This window comes from Molothrus aeneus, chromosome 12 (assembly GCF_037042795.1).
Source record: "Molothrus aeneus isolate 106 chromosome 12, BPBGC_Maene_1.0, whole genome shotgun sequence".
In the NCBI taxonomy this organism is placed as follows: domain Eukaryota; kingdom Metazoa; phylum Chordata; class Aves; order Passeriformes; family Icteridae; genus Molothrus; species Molothrus aeneus.
The window spans coordinates 16,641,854-16,659,520 of NC_089657.1; the positions used below are offsets into that span (position 1 = coordinate 16,641,854).

The 17,667-nt window shown below is 40.9% G+C and overlaps 1 protein-coding gene across 8 annotated transcripts in view; it reads left to right on the plus strand.

Moving 5' to 3' along the window:
* The window catches only part of DOCK3 (dedicator of cytokinesis 3), a 185,598-nt gene that overhangs the window by 132,398 nt on the left and 35,533 nt on the right, over positions 1 to 17,667 (plus strand). For all 8 annotated transcript variants that reach the window (XM_066558288.1, XM_066558290.1, XM_066558291.1 and 5 more), the window contains exons 24-35: positions 1,536 to 1,728; positions 2,648 to 2,775; positions 3,726 to 3,872; positions 5,893 to 5,991; positions 8,096 to 8,190; positions 9,691 to 9,766; positions 10,640 to 10,740; positions 11,016 to 11,074; positions 12,472 to 12,620; positions 14,864 to 14,949; positions 16,742 to 16,768; positions 16,891 to 16,986. In XM_066558288.1, coding sequence (XP_066414385.1) covers positions 1,536 to 1,728; positions 2,648 to 2,775; positions 3,726 to 3,872; positions 5,893 to 5,991; positions 8,096 to 8,190; positions 9,691 to 9,766; positions 10,640 to 10,740; positions 11,016 to 11,074; positions 12,472 to 12,620; positions 14,864 to 14,949; positions 16,742 to 16,768; positions 16,891 to 16,986 — 1,256 coding nt within the window. The remainder of the gene's footprint in view (positions 1 to 1,535; positions 1,729 to 2,647; positions 2,776 to 3,725; positions 3,873 to 5,892; positions 5,992 to 8,095; positions 8,191 to 9,690; positions 9,767 to 10,639; positions 10,741 to 11,015; positions 11,075 to 12,471; positions 12,621 to 14,863; positions 14,950 to 16,741; positions 16,769 to 16,890; positions 16,987 to 17,667) is intronic.

The following is a 17,667-nucleotide window of genomic DNA, read 5'->3' on the forward strand; positions in this document are numbered from 1 at the left end:
CAGAAAGTTTAGGAAAACTCCTGTAAGGATTTGTTGAGCCAATACTGTAATTTCACTTGTATTATCCCAAAGATAAAGACAGTGACTGGATTTGTGCTGTTACTGCCTTCCAAGAGTACCAGGAGCTAGGAAACAATTTATACTTAAATATTTTGTTAGTACATTGTAGATATGCAGGAACAAATAGGTGACAACACCCAGGAGGCCTTGTGGGGGTTTGTGTAATCTGAATTGATTGTAACAAAACAAGATTTTGAGAGAGAACAAGTAGAAGAAGGAGGTAAACTTATATTCAAAATAATTTAATGAGCTCTACCAAGTTAGTTGTAAAAATAACTTGATTTTGCTCAAATACTATTAAATAGATTTCACTGTTGAAGGAAAAAAGACCTGGCAAAAAAGGAGGCTGGGATTATATGGATTAGAAGAGTCATGTCAGTATGGAAGAGATAAAGAAATGTTTATGCAATGAGAAAACAAAAAAATCTCTGAGGAAAAGGAAATACTGACAGTGGTGAGACTCTGGAAGGACAAAGCTGAACAGAGATCTGCAGTGAAGTCTGATAAATCTGAGCTGGTGCAGGAAAACACTGAGAGGGGTTTGTGTGGAGAACTTCAGGGAAGGGAGGTGGCAATGGCAGGAAGGGAAGAGTGGAGGTGAGGCTGGCTCAAGAAAACAACCATCTAGGAATTAAAATAGTTACAATGAGGAAGCAGGTGTGAAGCTTGGGTAGGATGTGGAGGAATGGAAGAATTTTAAAACATTAGAGGTGGTGGCAGTTGTTTGATAGGACACCAAATGTGCAGAACTTGAGCACAGGCTGATGCATGGAATTTACTACTCCTGTGAAAAAATTAATTGGAGAATAGGAAATAAGACGTGAAGGGATTTTTGTTGCTGTTGTGTTGAACCATTTCTGAACTTCAAGAAGCACTTTCAAGGATAGCTCCAGCTTACTGGAAATATCTGCTACTGCAAGAATCACATGCACACTCGCATGATGTGATGCCTCTTTCACATGGACTCACACCCCACCCCTGCTGCAGAAATCCTGGAATGTCACATGGCAGAGCTGGTTAAGGGTCTGTCAGCAGGTTCTTCACTTCAGAATATTTTCTGAAGAGTTTTAACTGTCTTAGGTAGTTGCTTAGTACTAACAGTTGGTATAGAACTCCCTAATCAGAAGCAAGTGTTGTATTAACTGAAAAAAGTAAATCAACAAAAATGGACTAACTTGTCTGATATCTCAATTTTTCTTCTGTTTTATAAGCTGTCTCCTAAAATACAGCTTTTTGAAGCTGTATCTATGTGCTCTACTTATCCTAAGATTCACTATTGCAGCAGCACTTGATTTTTCTATGCTACATGTGACTCGTTCACTCTGAGCTCCAGGTACCACCAGCCATGACCACCAGCCCTAGCACAGTCTGTAGTAGCTTTGTGCAGACCCTAGTTGAGTGTTCCTGTTGTTGCCACCTCTCTGCACGGATGCAGGTGGGGAGCTGCAGGTGCTGAGCCGCTCCTGTCCCCGCAGGCTGCCCTGCTGAACTCGTTCCCCGCCATCTTTGACGAGCTGCTGCAGATGTTCACGGTGCAGGAGGTGGCGGAGTTCGTGCGGGGCACGCTGGGCAGCATGCCCAGCACGGTGCACATCGGCCAGTCCATGGACGTGGTCAAGCTCCAGTCCATCGCCCGCACGGTCGACAGCCGCCTCTTCTCCTTCTCAGGTGAGCTGGCCTGAGGGGGCTTCTGCAGTGCCTCTGTTGGGAACAATTCCTGCTGAATGCCGGTAATGTTGGTCACTGTCTCTCTTGGCAGCGTCATTGATAAATGCATTCATTCGCTCGGTTGGTTGGAGCAGGGTGCTAATAAAACCAACATTGTGGGTTTGATCCCTCTTTTCCCAAGGGCTTTCACTTCAGAGTTGGATTCCGTGATCCTTGTTTGTCCCAGCTCAGAATATTCAGTAATTCTGTTAACTGTTCAATACAAATACTTTACAAGTTTCACTGTGGTAGGAAATGTTTATCAATCCATCATAGATAAATTGTAGTTACTAAAAGTTGATTAACATACATTAAAAAATTAGTTAATTTTTAAAACTGACAAATCTCACTTTACATTTCACATTGTTCTTACCATGGACAGGAAGAAAATCTCCTTTCCAGCCAGCTTATGCCTGAGAAGCAGGGGGGATAGTCTTGTGAGAAACCCACCACATGCCTTTAAAGTATCTTTAATCTTTATGTTGTAACTTTAGTATTTCTTTAGCTCAACTGTAAAGTTACTTTAGTAACTCTTTAATTCTTAAAATTTTTCTTAAATATACTTATATTATTGCTTACATATACTTTAAAACAGAATTTTTTAAAAAATCTTTAAGAACTCAGTGGAAGATGGCTGAAGACTGTGAGTGTATTTCATACATGAAGGTCTGAATGAAAGAAATTATGAAGGTAAAAGTGGAAGATAGAAAGCTCCACTGGGTTTTTCTTTCCTGTAGCGAGGACCTCAAGTTAGTGCACTTAAATTATTGTACTCAGTACAAGGTGAGAATAACACCACAGAATTTTGTCAAAACCATCCATTGGCATTGTTTGTAAATATTTTCTTTCCTTACATTTGTAATGATTTTCCTTCATCCAGAGTCCCGGCGCATCCTGCTGCCTGTGGTCCTTCACCACATTCACCTTCACCTACGACAGCAGAAGGAGCTGCTTATCTGCTCTGGGATCCTCAGTAGTATCTTCTCCATAATCAAGACCAGTTCTTTGGTAAATCTGCTACGTGGTTTTAATTTTTTATTTGCACCTCTGATTTAGCAAAATGAAGGTTGTATAGGTTTATAGGTTAATACAGGTTTTTCAAAGAACCTTTTAAAAACAAGATTGTGCTGTCAGCAGGAGAGCATCTGAAATGAGGGTCTGGCTCTGTGTGTGACTCAGAGCATCCTGATTACAGACTGTGCTTGCTGTTGGGAGCAGGGAATCACATACACCCAGCTTTGACACTGTTTAATTTTCTTCATGCAAGCCCAGAACTTGGATGTCAGTGGAGTTTAAAAGTTCTACACAGCTCAAGGACTTGTAGTTCTGCAAGAGACAGTAACTAGCACTTTGTGGTTCACATTAAAAGAATACTCTAAAATTATCCAATCAATGAATTCCCACTTACTTCTGGAAATTGCTGCTGAGTTTCAACACCCAGCTTTGACGGTCATAATACTCTGATCTCAAATGGTAACTGGATCATGTGAAGCAATGCTCACAAAGAGGGGGTGGTGAAGTTTCCCCACCTGACTAAAGTAGGAAGCTCACGGTGCTAAATATAATTCATACCAATATGTGTATTTCCAATTACAAGTCAAGGTTCTGTGTGAAAAGAATGAGATGAAAGGCATCATGGAAATAAGCTAAAATAATACTGCCATGGAGTAAAGGTTCCTGAACATAATCTGCTCCTGTTGTGTTCTAGACCTTTGATTAAAGACTAACCTTTATGGCTGTGACCCTGAATGTTTCCATCAGAGACTGTCCAGGTAACACACACACACTCTGACAGAACAACAGGATCTGGGCCCAATGAGGAATTTGACTGTACTTCTGTGAGCCTGTTCCAGAGCTCTCTGTCCCAGGGAGCCTGGTATGGCTCACTCAGCAGAGCTGTCTTTACCAGTTCCAGCTCTCCAGTTCCTAACTGTGTGTTTGCTCACCACTTGCTGTAGGAGGGAGATGTCGTGGAGGAGGTTGAGATGATGGTGGAGAGCCTCCTGGACGTGCTGTTACAAACTCTGCTCACAATCATGAGTAAATCGCAGTCTCAGGAGGCGGTAAGAGGGCAGCGCTGCCCGCAGTGCACAGCAGAAATCACTGTTAGTAACTAACAATCAGTTTCTATTTCCTGCTTCTCTAACCTCTGGTTCAGTCCCTCACCACCACTGGCACCTCATCATCATCTCTGCTGCATGAATGCCCAGGGCTTTGTCTCTTTCCCTTAATAAGCCACAAACCCATTCCTTCCTCCCTGCACAGTGAGGGCTGCAGGAAGCAGTGGAGCTCAGGAAGCTTTAGTGGATTTCCAGATTATTTTTTTGTCTTTGCAGCTGTGATTGAGAGTTATTGCTTAAGACTTGAGGTACTAGGGAGCTGCCTGGGGCTTCACCCCTGAGGTGGTTTCACCAAGGGCTATAATGAGTATCAGGCTGTGATCCCCAAAACTGAGGATATGACAGTGCTCTGTGGTTAAATCTCTTTACTTAACACCCTGGAGAGCTGCTGTCCAGGGTCACTGATTATTTCATGTAAATGAAACACACCATACTTTTTCAAAAGAAATTAAGAGATGCTAAGTCAAGTGAGCTGTTGAGTGAGCTTGGTGGGAGAAGCCACCACTTTACCCAGGCTGGCAGCCTTAGCCACAGGGAAGAAATTTTTCTTTCACATGCGGTGGAAGAGAAGAAAAAGAATAGAATTTTGATGTTCAGCCTTTTTCTTTCCTGGATTTCTGCCCTTTTCTATTTTAGCCTATTTTTGTTTGTCGGAGTCTCTAATGCAGCTTTTGCACAATATAGGATGTTAAGCTGCTGTTCAGAACATCCTTTTTTTAGACTTGTTTTTTAGCAAATGGCTGAAACCTCAGCAGTGTTGCTGGGGGCAGATGTGCACTAAGGTTCACTTCTCACACAAGAGAGAAGGTTGGATCTTTCCTTGTTAGCTCAGTTAACAAGATGTGCTTTGATACTGAAGGAAAAGGGACTGGCTTGCAAATGTCCAGTAATATCTCAGTTGCTTTTTACTGTTGCCATTTGACTTATTGCTGTTTCCCACATGCCAGCCCACACAGAAGAGCACATCTTTCTTCCTCGTGAAGTTCAGCCCTGGAAAGTTTCTTGCAACAGCCCGTGTCAAAGCTTCTGGGTAGATGCTTGAGCCATTTAAGAGTAGCAATAAAATGGAAGGCACAGTCCCTTGTATTTGCTCCTCAATTTACATTTCACAGCACAGTGATATATGGATTCTTATTAGATATGGCTTAGATTTGTGCATTTTCCAAATTAGTTTCTCTGTTGCAGAAAAAAATAGTGTCGTGCAAGGGACTGGCAGTCAACAGACCCAGTCCTGATGTTTTTGGCACCACTTTGCTTGTTCTCTTGGACAGATTGCTTAACTTCTCTGTGCTTTGCTTTCAGATTTGTAAAATGGGGGAGCTCCTCTTTGGAAAACACTTTGGGATGCTGTGGTAACTGGTTAGGGTGCATCTGCTTTGCAAATTTACAGAAATGTTATTGTTGCTCATGTAGGCTTACCCAAACTGTGCTCAGGAAATCTGGCTGCAGATCTGTCAGTACTGGAGCTTTGACAGCACAGAACTTGGTGAACACTAATAAGCCATACATTTACAAGCTTCCAGACACCCTCTGTAGCCCAGCCTGATCTCAAGCTGTCACTGCTTTAGTGGTCAGAGATGTTCACTTAGTTCAAATAACTGCTGGCAAACCAAATGTCTATTGGCATGAGCTGCAGTCACGCCTCTGACAGACACTGGGTATTAAGTACCTGAAAAAGGTATTGTCAAAACCTGCATGCTTGGAGGGGGATTTGTTAATGTCTGTATTAATAATTTTAAATTACTTTTGTTTAGACTACAACTTTGATTAAAAGACCTTTAAAACTGGCATCTGTGGAGGAGCCTCCTGGAGGTGTATCCCTGTATTAACAGTAACTCAGGAACTGTTAGCCTGCAGTACTTTCAATCTCTGTGCATGTCAGCTGTCCCCTCACTGGCATTGGGGCCATTTCAGACCCCTCCCTTTATACCTTCCCCCTGGTTAAGCTTTGTATCTGTGAAATTTCAGATTGTCTGAATGAAAGAGTTTCTCCTTTGGTCAACAGGGAGAATATGTCTCCTGCCTTTTATCTTTGCTTCGTCAGATGTCAGACACTCACTTCCAGCACTTACTGGACAACTTCCAAAGCAAGGATGAGCTGAAGGTATAAAAGGATGTGATGTTTGTGGGGTGATTCCCTCAGAATGGGAGAGCAGAGGGGAATCCCTCCAGCATCACTTGCCTGTTAATCATTCCTATCCACTGGCACTCTGTTCAGGGACCTCCCTTTCACTTTTACAGTCATTGGTGCAGTGTTGCACAAACACATTTAAGACCACAAGGCACTGAATTATCTTTATAACAGCAAATAAAGTCCCAGGATAGATGTTGTTGGGCATAAAGGATATTGTAATTGTTACATATAAAAGACAGGCAGAGGAACAGGGCTTTTTAGTCCTGTGAATGTGAAGTCAGTTGTTTTATAGTATTTTGCTACATGTTCAGTATGCACTGGAGCTTTCTTACAAAGGGTATTGATTTTATGCCAGAAGAGAATTTCAAGCCTTTTGGGGGTTACAAATGTCTCTAGCAGATGAAATATTTTTTGGGAAAGCTGTAACCTTACCACTTCACTTGCTGCATGCTTCTTTGAGAACATCAGTTTAAATTATGGCTCTTCAGGAACAGCAGGGGTTGGTGAGGGGCACAGAGCTCTGACATTTTGAAGTGGCACATCTCACATCTCATACCAGCAGAACTTCTTAACTCACCTTCAGTGGGGAAGAGGAGTATCTCCAGCAAAAGCCTGTTTAAAAGGCAGACTAATCCTATAAATAAAGACAAGCTTTTATATAAAATGATTTTGTTTTGCATGGCACTCAAATATGCACAATAAGAACAATGTAATGTTACCTTAACAATGTTCTGTTACCTTAACAAATGAAATGGAGAAGCAGTGAGAAGTCCTTTCTGGATAGATTTTCAGCTTTTAAATATTTTGTGTGCATATAGAGAAGCTGAATAAGTTAGGGACATGAATTTGGAATGACAAAATTCTTATCTTTAGGTTGCAGGGTTCAGTGTATCTCAGGTTGATAGTTATGTGAGATTGCTGCCTTTCTGATAACTTTGAAATTGCTCACAGGAAAATGATTTACTAAATTAATTCATAATAAATTTTAATAGAAATTTTAAAAGCCATCTAAACTATAGTTCTTATGTCAGACTTGTGGAAAGGTCATTGAACTAAAATTTATTGTTATGCCCAAAAGAACTGTTTTATCTCATATAATCTGAGTATATGTTCCAAGAGTACCACAAAGGCTGAAGATTTTACATATTACTCTACTTTCCCATCAAATATGGCTGTTATAATATTTTCAGTACTTCTTCTGGCATGGAAAGGCATTTTATTCACTTACCACTGTTACACTTCAGGCAAGATGAAGCCAAAAGTCAAGGAGCTTCTAATGCTTTACTCTGAGCTCAGTTACACCAAGGTATTAATCAGACACCCTCCATTAAGGCATAATGGTAGCATGGTTTTGAAGAATCCCAACTCTGCCAATTTCTCTTCTATTTTGATTTTGTCTGGAAGGAAAACAAAACAACAAAATCATAGGTTGCAAGGCAAACAACTTTTCACGTTTGATCTTCCCTGTTGTTCTGTACAGATATGGAGGTGCAGGTAGTCAAAAACCAGAAATGTCTTCAGGTTTGGGGATTTGTTTTTTTTTGGAAAGCAAACATCCAGCTGAATGTGTCTAAGAGCTCTTTGCTGCTGTGTGTTGCCAGAAATGGGGTTTTCTGTTACTATTTTAGAAAGCCTGTGTAGGAGTTTTATTGGGCTTGGGGGTGTGGTTAGTTCTCAAATTGTGACATAAGTCCAAAGAAATTTGGACAGATAAATTAATAAAATGAATGCATTAAAAAGTGATTATGAGTCCAGTATATTTGAAAATAGCTGCAAATTGACACTGAACTCTGGGTGATAATATGAGATGTCAGATACAATTATGCACATTGGGAAGATTTTCATCTCCCTGTAGAAGTGAAGATTTTAAAGAAGCTGGAAGTTGTATATGAAACTCAAACAAAAGGAATAGAGCCATATTCCAAGGGGTGTTGCTTTCATGTTTCCAGGTGAATGGCCTTGCAACACGAAGCTCAAGTAGAGCACACTTAGCTTAATTGTCTTTCTTAGAATCAAGAAAACAGATTCACCTACAACTGCTGCTGATTGTTACATATTTTCCCCTGTGTGACAGGAGTTCCTCCTGAAAATTTTCTGTGTGTTTCGGAACCTGATGAAGATGAGTGTCTTTCCTCGAGACTGGATGGTGATGAGGTTGCTCACCAGCAAGTAAGTAGAGGAGCAGGTATAAAATGTTGCCATTCTGTGGCAGTTAAAGCCTGGGGGCAGTGTTTTTCCTCAGACTGAGATGTGAGGATCAGGACAGGAATTCTGGAGTGCTCATCCTCATTCTGCTGTTATTGTAACACTCTGGACCAAACCTGTGTTTGTGGGTTTGTTAAACTCCAGCAGCATTCTCAGAGCCAGGAGTTAAAAGCAGAGCTGAAGGAGCTGCCCTGAGGGTGAGGGGCTGAGTGACCCAGAAGTTCCAGCACCCAGGGTGAGCCCAGCTCCCCACACCAAAGGCTGTTTATGAGCCTCTCCCTCCCTTATCAGGGAATCCCTGCCTTGAACTTCTGGTTTTTCCCATGAACATCCCTCTGTAGCCGAGCAGGGAGAGGCTCTTGGGTATTTTGGGAAAGGGGGAGCAAACCCCAGCCATGACACCAAAGCATTACACAGAGTTCCTTCTCAATTCAGTTGTCATCTGCCATTTTCATGCTCCATTTTATCTCAGTTTCTTGCTTCTGCTGGGTTAAGTACTGTGGATCAGCAGCAGTGTTGAACACAGGGTGGCTGGAATGATCCCTTAGCTAACCTAGCTGTGGAATTCCCACTGACTGAATGACAGCTGGAGCATTCCCACTCTGAGGAAACACCATGGAAATGCTCCTAAAGGCTGCCTGCTCAGCTGAGCTGAATGCTCTGCAAGTCCATCCTGCTAATGAGAAGTGAAAGAAGTGGATTTCAGGAATTCAAGCATAAAGATTCAATCAAGTTCTGTAAGAAAAAAGAAATCCACCTGAAACAGTGGCTCCCTCAGATGCTGCAGGTTACCTGTTGCCTTGGGCATCATTTTGCCACAAAGCTTTAGGCTGACAGTTCCATTTAGCAGTGCTGCTGGAGTATTGCTTGCATGTGAATAGAGATGTGCTCTTCTTTTGATATTACTGTTGCCCTATCTACATGCCATTTATTAATTCCTGAATCCATCATGTGTCTTCATTGCCTTTCACTAAGGTGTATGTAGCCACCAACAAAAAATAACACAGAATCAAAAATTAGCAAAATACTCACAAATATCTTGATTTGAGTGAGAGTGAGATAAAGGGCTGTTGCATAGACAAGAACAAGGACAGATCAAACTTTTTGAGTTACTCTCCTCTGGGGAAAAAAACCTTTCTGCTTACAACAGGAGGAAAAGGAGTGTATTATTCCATTTCCCTGGTGGTCATATGGCCCAGCCATACAAAATAGACAGGATTTTAAATGCTCATGTGTAAATTCTAGAAGTTACAATAGTAGTGGAAGTTCATAATCTTGTATTAATTAGTACAAATTGTTCATTAAAGCAAAGAACAGTGACTTGTGTGTAAATATCACAGAGATCACACAAAGAACGCACTTCTCTGTACCTGTAGTAAAACCAGCACCACCAACCCCTGTAATATGCTGTATTCCAGATTCAAATGTTCTCTTTTGTTTTCTTTTCTTTGTTTTTGGCTGCAGTATCATAGTTACAACAGTTCAATACTTGTCTTCTGCCCTGCATAAGAATTTCACAGAAACGGACTTCGATTTTAAAGTAAGAATTGATTCAGAAAATGTTCTGACATCTTTTCAAACCAGCAGTAACAAAGGAACAGGAGCTGCCCTCTGCATTAGCTGATGATATTTGCAGCATTTATTAGAGTGTCTGTCAGGAAGATAACCTAACAGATAAAGGACAGGAATGGAATCTGCTGTGGAATTGATGGGAAATAGAACAGATACAGTGTGAGATCAAATCAGGGAAATTGAGTCCCTCATAAAGGAAATTGGTAATTCCATAAGCATGGGGCCAATGGAGCACCTGTCTGATGGATAATGCAATGTAAACTCGGGCAATGCTTTTCCTGAAGCTGGGGCATTCTCCCAGAGGTCTCTGGCTGATGACACAGAACCTGGAGGAACACAGTCCTAGGGTGTGTTGTCCCTGTGTCTGATGTAGTTGGAGATGGGCAGTAAGTTCAGTGGTGGTAAGGAAGAGCTGCCAGACATGCATCTAGGGACAAGGGCACACACCAAGCTGGCAAAAACCTCATGCCTTTGGGAAAACAGACCAAATTTCAGGGATTCTATTTGTGATATCATTTGATCTCCGGTTGAGAGAGATCTTTTGTAGGTTGAACAGATTTGATAATATCTGTTCAACTTACAGAAAAACAACTTAAAAATTTGCTGATGTCACCAAATTTATTCATTCTTGAGCTCTGGTGCAAAGAGGAAAACCCAGTGGCATTGCTTTTGTGGGGGTTTAAATAATGCATTTGTGCCTTTAAGAGTTAATTTGTATCTCCATAGTAGGAGACATATTAATGAAGTTACCCCTTGATTACCAAAAGGAGTCTGTCTTTCTCCACTTCTGTAAAACTTACTCTTGGAGTGTAATGTTATAAAATTCCTTTGCTTGTCACAGGTGTGGAACTCTTATTTCAGCCTGGCAGTTTTGTTTATAAACCAGCCGAGTCTCCAACTAGAAAATGCCACACCACCCAAGAGGAAGAAGATTCTGGATAAGTAAGGATATGTTTTGTTGGGTTCCCACCTCAAAAAAGAGCCTTATTTTCCTACTATAAGTCTCTGTGATTTATTATGAAACCTGGGATGTGGAAATGCCTGGGAAATAAATAACTAAATCTCCCAATACAGCAATCAGTGATCAGTCAAGTTGTTTGATGCTCTTACATTGACATAAATGTGAATTGAATTTTTTTAACCATTTGATTATTTTTTCACATCACTGCCTTGCAAGTTTTTGTTCCCTGGGCATCTGTGTCTCTGTTCTCTCTCAGGTATGGTGATATGAGAGTGATGATGGCCTATGAGCTCTTCAGCATGTGGCAGAACCTGGGTAAGCCTCTCCCTCTCTCACCTGACAACCAAAGCCAAAGGAAAACCCTGTTCCTGTCAGATTTTTAAATTTTTTAAATGTTTTGTGGCATCACAGAATCCTTTGTTTCTCTGAAGAGAAGCACTTCTCTCACCAAAACTCTCTTCTGCACTATATTCTAGAGGAAAATAACAAAATGTTGCTGATAGAGATCACAAATACAAGGATGTGAGAAGGGGTGAATCACTAAGACAGCAAAGGAGTGACACAAGTCAGATTGGATACCTTAATAATATGGCTGCATAATATTCACCAAGCCAAAGAGAAACATTTTGTGTGTAGGAATGTAGGTAGGAGTTGTCATTCAAACAATCAAAGACAACAAATGTACCATGGTGATAATCAGCTGAAGGGGAGCTACCTGTAAAATGCTATGAATAAAGGAAATTTTGTAATTTTTGAGAAAATATATAAGAATCTGGAGTAAGAGAAGAGGCACCATATTACTGTCATGATGTTTTCTCTAAGTGCACTTGATTCTAGATCAGTCTGCCCAGTCCTGCTTTCTACAGCTAAAAGAAACAACAAAACACAAAAAAATATCAACCCAAGGCAAGCTGGACAAGGTTCAGACAACAGTCAGGAAGACTATGGAAGCAAGAAAACCGAATAAGCCTGATTTGTCTTGTAGAACTAAAATGATACAGCCAGAACTGGTCACAGTTCAAAGGAGCTGTGTGGAGAATAGAAGGCCCTCCAAGGTAACAGAGATTCAATACCCAGAAAAACAAACTTGACAAACTTCTCAGCTGAGGAGAAGCCAGTTTTGGATGTGGAGATGCAGACATTTATCACTGGATGCTGTTCCAGATCAGGCTTTGTTGAGTTTCTCTCTGCACAGTGCAGTACATGGCTCAGAAGAGGCTGTCAGCAAAGTGCCGCAGGTCCCTCCTCGACAAGATCCACTGGTCCCAGTCAAGGGCAGTTAGGAAATGCAGACAGCAGTGGGGACCAAGAGCTCTGTAGTTCCTTGAAATCTAAAAGTGTCTATTAAGTACCACTGTTCTCACCAGCCCTTTCAAAATCTTCATGAATTGGAAGTACCCTGGCCTCTTTTCCCCCAGTTAGTATGTTTTAGTTGGTTTACTTTTGGCAGTTTGAATTCCTTTGCAAAGTAAAATGCACTGACATTTTTTGCTGAAGGCTTTCACAGTGAAATTAAAAATGTTCTTGGAGACTTTGCAAGAAATGGTGTAAAGCAAATACTGATTTTTCATTCCTTTTCAGGAAAAGAATATTTGCTTTTGTAGTGCTCATGCTTATTACTGTGCAAATGTCATTATTGCAAGGGTTCCCTGTTTTCTCAGTGGCAGATAGCAAAGGCCTTTATTTAATTACCATTGTTTTGTGTTGTACAGGTGAGCACAAGATTCACTTTATTCCGGGAATGATTGGCCCCTTTCTGGGTGTTACCCTTGTTCCACAACCAGAAGTCCGGAATATCATGATCCCAATCTTCCACGACATGATGGACTGGGAGCAGAGAAAGAATGGCAACTTCAAACAGGTGAGGGCACTGCCCAAGCCTTCCTTTCCTTGCTCTCTCTCTGCAGTGTCCAGCTGGAAGCAAGGAGTTTGTATTTTTTGATCTGTTTCTGACTGTGAATATGTCACATAAATCTATATAAAATAGAAAATTCAAAACCTAATTCATAAGGCCCCCAAGATTGTTTCACCAGTGCAAACTGCACTTCCCATGAACATGGGGAAGAGGAGGGATGTGTTCAGCACATCACAGATGGGGAAAAGAATTGTGTAAGTGCTGGGCTATCACTCTCCCAGTGGTTTCACTTAGATTATTAGTCAGCCATTAAATGGGTCAGACTGAGAACCAAAAATGGAGATGTAAAGATTTAGCCAGTCTTTGTGAAAACAGGGCTCTCTGCTTCTCTGTCTTCAGGTTGCAGCTAGGAAGTGGTATTGTATAATTAAATCATTATACCATGCCTTGAAACAGACTTTGTAGCTGTTTTTATTTTCAGAAATTGCAGCAGCTCTCTGGGAAGGGTTAAGTCCAGCAAGAGCTCTGCAGTTTCTACCTGCTGTGAGCTCTGATTGCAAATCAGGGAGAGAAATCTTCATCATTGTTTCCCAGTCATGGTCAGAGAATTGCTTAGATTTTCCACTGCAAACCAGATCCCTGAAGTGCAGAGCATTGCTAATGAAGGATGGGCTTGGTCTGGATCCTTGGATGACAGTGTTTCATTGTCATTGTGCTGGGGAAATACTGGGGGCCAGTCTCTGCAGAGGAGTGCTGTGAAGGAGTAAATCACCATTAAATTATCATAATTCATGTGATTAGTTATTTGCACAGTCATTAAAATGCCAGATCTAATCTATCATTCCAGGAGAATAGCAGACCCTTCCCATAACCTGATCTATTAAAGGCTGTGTGGAAAAGTATTACCAGGAGCTTGTTTTTCTTCCTCTGCAGCTCCCATGATTGCTATAATTGTTATTATTTACTATTATTATTATTGCAATAGCATTTTGATCATAGTCCTCTTTCCACTTGTTTTAGCATAACAACAGAACAGTCTTTCTCTGGAATTTACAGTATGAAACATCTACAGTCACCTTCAAGTTTCTGGGCCTATTTATATTTTCTGTATCAAGATGAACTCTTTGTAATCTTAATTTAATTTTTATACTCACTAATGTATCTTAAACTACAGCTCCAAGAATATTTCTTAAATTACCTATGGAGCAAATTTCCACACTGTTTTATGAAGCATATATTGTAACCTTCTAAGGTTAAAGATGAAATAATCATATGTTTTAGTGATTAAATAAATGGTTAAATACCCCAAGAGGTAATAAACCTCATTAACATTATCTGCTGGAACCAGGCAGTTATTTGCTTTCCAGTATAATGCTGGATAGCTGGACACAGGCATTACTGATTTCTGTAATCACTGTAGATCACAAACAAAGGGAGAGGTTTTTTTTAATTCTGAGCTTCTCTTCGCCTTTTGAATATTCAGTTGTTTGTCAGAAAATATAAAACCCCTGAAAATTCATTTTCAAGCTCTTTTTAAATTTTCTTCATTAGTTCATGTTTTTACAACATTATTTTTTCAGCAAGGCTGGATAACAATACAGTCTGATTCAGGGATGAAATCAGGTTTCCCTTTAATGATTCAGCAGCAAGACCACCAAGTCCATTTGTGTGCCACTGGCTGATTTGGTTTTCCTTCCCATTTTTACTTCCTCTGCTATTTGGCAGCTGAAAAACATAGAGAAGCTTAAACTATGCTTGTCTTTAAATAAAAGTAAGCCATGTTTCTGCAAATAGTTTCAGCCTTTAGGAGCCTCTGTCTTCACTAGTAGTGAAACTGTCTTCTGCAAGATTTCTGACTTCATGAAGTTGTTTTTGTTTAATGTTACATACATCAAGTTCTGCACTTGAATCAGTTTTATGAGAATATCTGATATCACACTTGATATTTAGGGTGGGAATTAATATGTATTCAAAACCTTTCTAAGAGAACATAATGATGCTGGTATGGCCCTTCATATAAGTGAAAGAAAAAAGCAGAAGTGTCACATAATCATAGAGAGGCTTAAAAAGTGGGGTTTAATGAACAAATAATCTTCTAATATAATGATGGCTGGGTGATTGCAAATCAATTCCACCAGCAGAGCAGAGCAGTGGTGCTGGATGTCCTGCTGCAGCTCAGGATCCAGTTTGCCTGATGTGCTGGGTCACTGGAAGAGTCTCTGGGTGATGGATGTGGTCTCTCCCTGCAGGTGGAGGCTGAGCTGATCGATAAGCTGGACAGCCTGGTGTCCGAAGGAAAAGGTGATGAGAACTACAGGGAACTCTTCAGCCTGCTGTAAGCTCTGCCAGTTCATGCTCTTGTGTTGTGCAGGGCCACTGCAGGAGTCAGGCCCTGATGTGTGCAGGCACAGATCTTTGGGGAGGGCAGGAAGGGGCTGCCTGGCTGCCATGGAATGGCTCAGTGAGGTAGTGCTGGAGGTAATGCAGAGACCTAAATTCCTCTTTGTCTTCTCCCTGTGACAGCTAATAAAAGGCTGCACAGGTTACCATCCTCCTATCAAAAATTCATTTGCTGGAGGAGCCAGGGCCCTTCTCTTTCCATAGGAGTGAGTGAGAGAGATCCTGGTCTCAGGAGTGTTTAGAGAGACACTGTACTATCTACAGTCAGGCCTTGTTAGAGCAAAGGAGATTTTCCTCAGCATGTTCCTTTCTTTCCTCCTATTTTTGAAGGCCATGTTTTGGTTGGTTCAACAGTTGCCAGCTGCTTCCTCCAGAGTCCATTGTGACACTTCCTGTGACACCAACAATTCACACTCAGAAGGATAAAGTTGAAGATTTTATGTCTGACTTTACACTTCACCTTTGATTACTGATCCGTCTCCAAATTTAATTTCAAATGTTCCTAGTTTATTTCAGAAGGAATTATTTCAAACTCTTGACAGTCCAGAGCAGTTAAACCAAGTTTTTTAATACTCTAGTGAGCCAGAGAGATCATTAGGAGAATTTTAGCCATATATTCCAATTTTACATGGCCTCCAATAGCACACCAGCTTTTGAGGCATAAACCTTTGTTTTGCTGGAATCAATAATTGTTTCTGAATTTGCACATTCATTCATTTCAAGCTAGATAAGCCTGCCCATCCCATGTGCTTATCCTCAGGAAGTATGGAAATGTATTCAGTTTGGATTTGTGTATATTCAGCCTTGGGAAGTCTTGGATCTTATGTGTACAGATAAAGTAAGTCTATTTCAGGAATAAAGGAAAGGAAATATCTATTCTTTTTTTTATTCATGTGGCAAGAGGAATCATGTGCCTTTGCTCCACTTGAAGACATTCATTACCTGAAATGTTAAAAATTCAAGGGCTGTAGCTTTTTACTCATTTTTAGGTGGTAGTGATTGAATGCATTACCAAGAAACACAGGAATTACAGCAACCAGTTAGTTTATATCTCCCACCAAGCTGTCTGAGAACAATATGAGGAAACATAAAATTTGTGGAAAAAATTCCACAAATTAGTAAATGCTGTGTGAAAAAACAGTTGACCCTGAATTTTACTGTCTCAACTACACTGCTGTAAAGGGAATTGGCTCCCTCAGCTGCCAGTACTGAAGAGTTTGCCTCTTTGGAGGATGTGATACCCAACAGAATTTCTTTCCTAGAAGTGGCAAGTTCTTTGACTGGAAATCCAGTTTCACAAAAACTGGCATGTAAATTTGCTTTCTTTCTTCACTTTTTAAACACAATGTTCAATGTTCTTGGTCCAGCCTTCTCTCTTCCTTCACAACTGTGTGACATGGGTGCTCACTGTACTGTCTATGCTAGGTAGGAGCAGATTGCTGTTATTTCCAGTTTAAATACACTGTGAATCAGGGTCGGTTGTTGCTGATTAGAGATGAAAATTTATGGAGAGATGAGCAAAGAAGAAATATTTGCAGTAGGTTTGGACTCCTTTTCAGTTTCGACTGCTGGTAGTGGTATTTAAGCTACAGGTAATAATGTGGGAATCAAGTATTGCCATGAGTGTTGTTCTTTTTCATATCTGTTAAATGGCAGTGTGAGGATATTTTCCCTTCTCCTGTCAGTTCTGTAATTTCCTTGTCTTTACTTCATGCTGCCTGGAGTAGAACCCAACTCTTTGGGCCTTATCCCAGGTAAGATGCTAATTCTTCTGGAATTTGTTGTATGAAGGAGAAACCAAGTTGTCTGTATCAGTGTGCATGCCCTGTACCATTTCCCTGGAAGCCTCAGCTGCTGTCTTTCCATCTCCAAACAGTTTGCTGGAGAAGATAGAGCAGGAGACTTGGCGGGAGACTGGGATCTCTTTTGTCACGTCCGTCACTCGGCTCATGGAGCGTCTGCTCGACTACAGGTACCTGGCACCAGCAAGAACATGCTCTAAGTGTGGGAACTTTGTCAAGACATGGCACCAAATTCCTACAGGGAAGGTTTTTGTTGACTATCAAGCTGCATACATGCAAGCCAACACATCACTGCTGGGTCCTGAGCAACCATTCCAGATCCTCATCTCATTCTTGTGTGCTCGTTCCTGATAGTTTTGCACTGAGGTTTATTCAGCTTGCTCAAACATTAATTCTTTCTATCACTGAAATGATCTCACCTAATTCAGCAAAATAGATGATAAATGCAAGAGTGATCTCCAAAGCCTCATTGAACCAAGGTATGCTGAATGCCTCATCCAGGCCTGCAGGGCAGGAGAACTTCCATCTGGGAACTCTGGCACATCAGCTGGTGGCTCATGAGCAAGATTTCACTATAAATTAGGCAGCCTTCCTTTAGTTTTAAACTGAAGTTTGCAGGACTGTTGTGTCAATGCAGCTGTGCTTTGACTTAGTTAGAAGGAAATATTTTAACTTTAGATTTATATATATACACACACTCAGAGGGGTTTTTTTTTAATAATAGACAATTTGAGCCTATATAGAACTGCCCCAGATATTTCTATCTTTAGCCTACTGACAGGAGTTCAAATAGTTTTTTCTTCTGCTGCTGCTCATTAGAGGTGAAACCCTGACTAGGCTGGGTGTTCTGC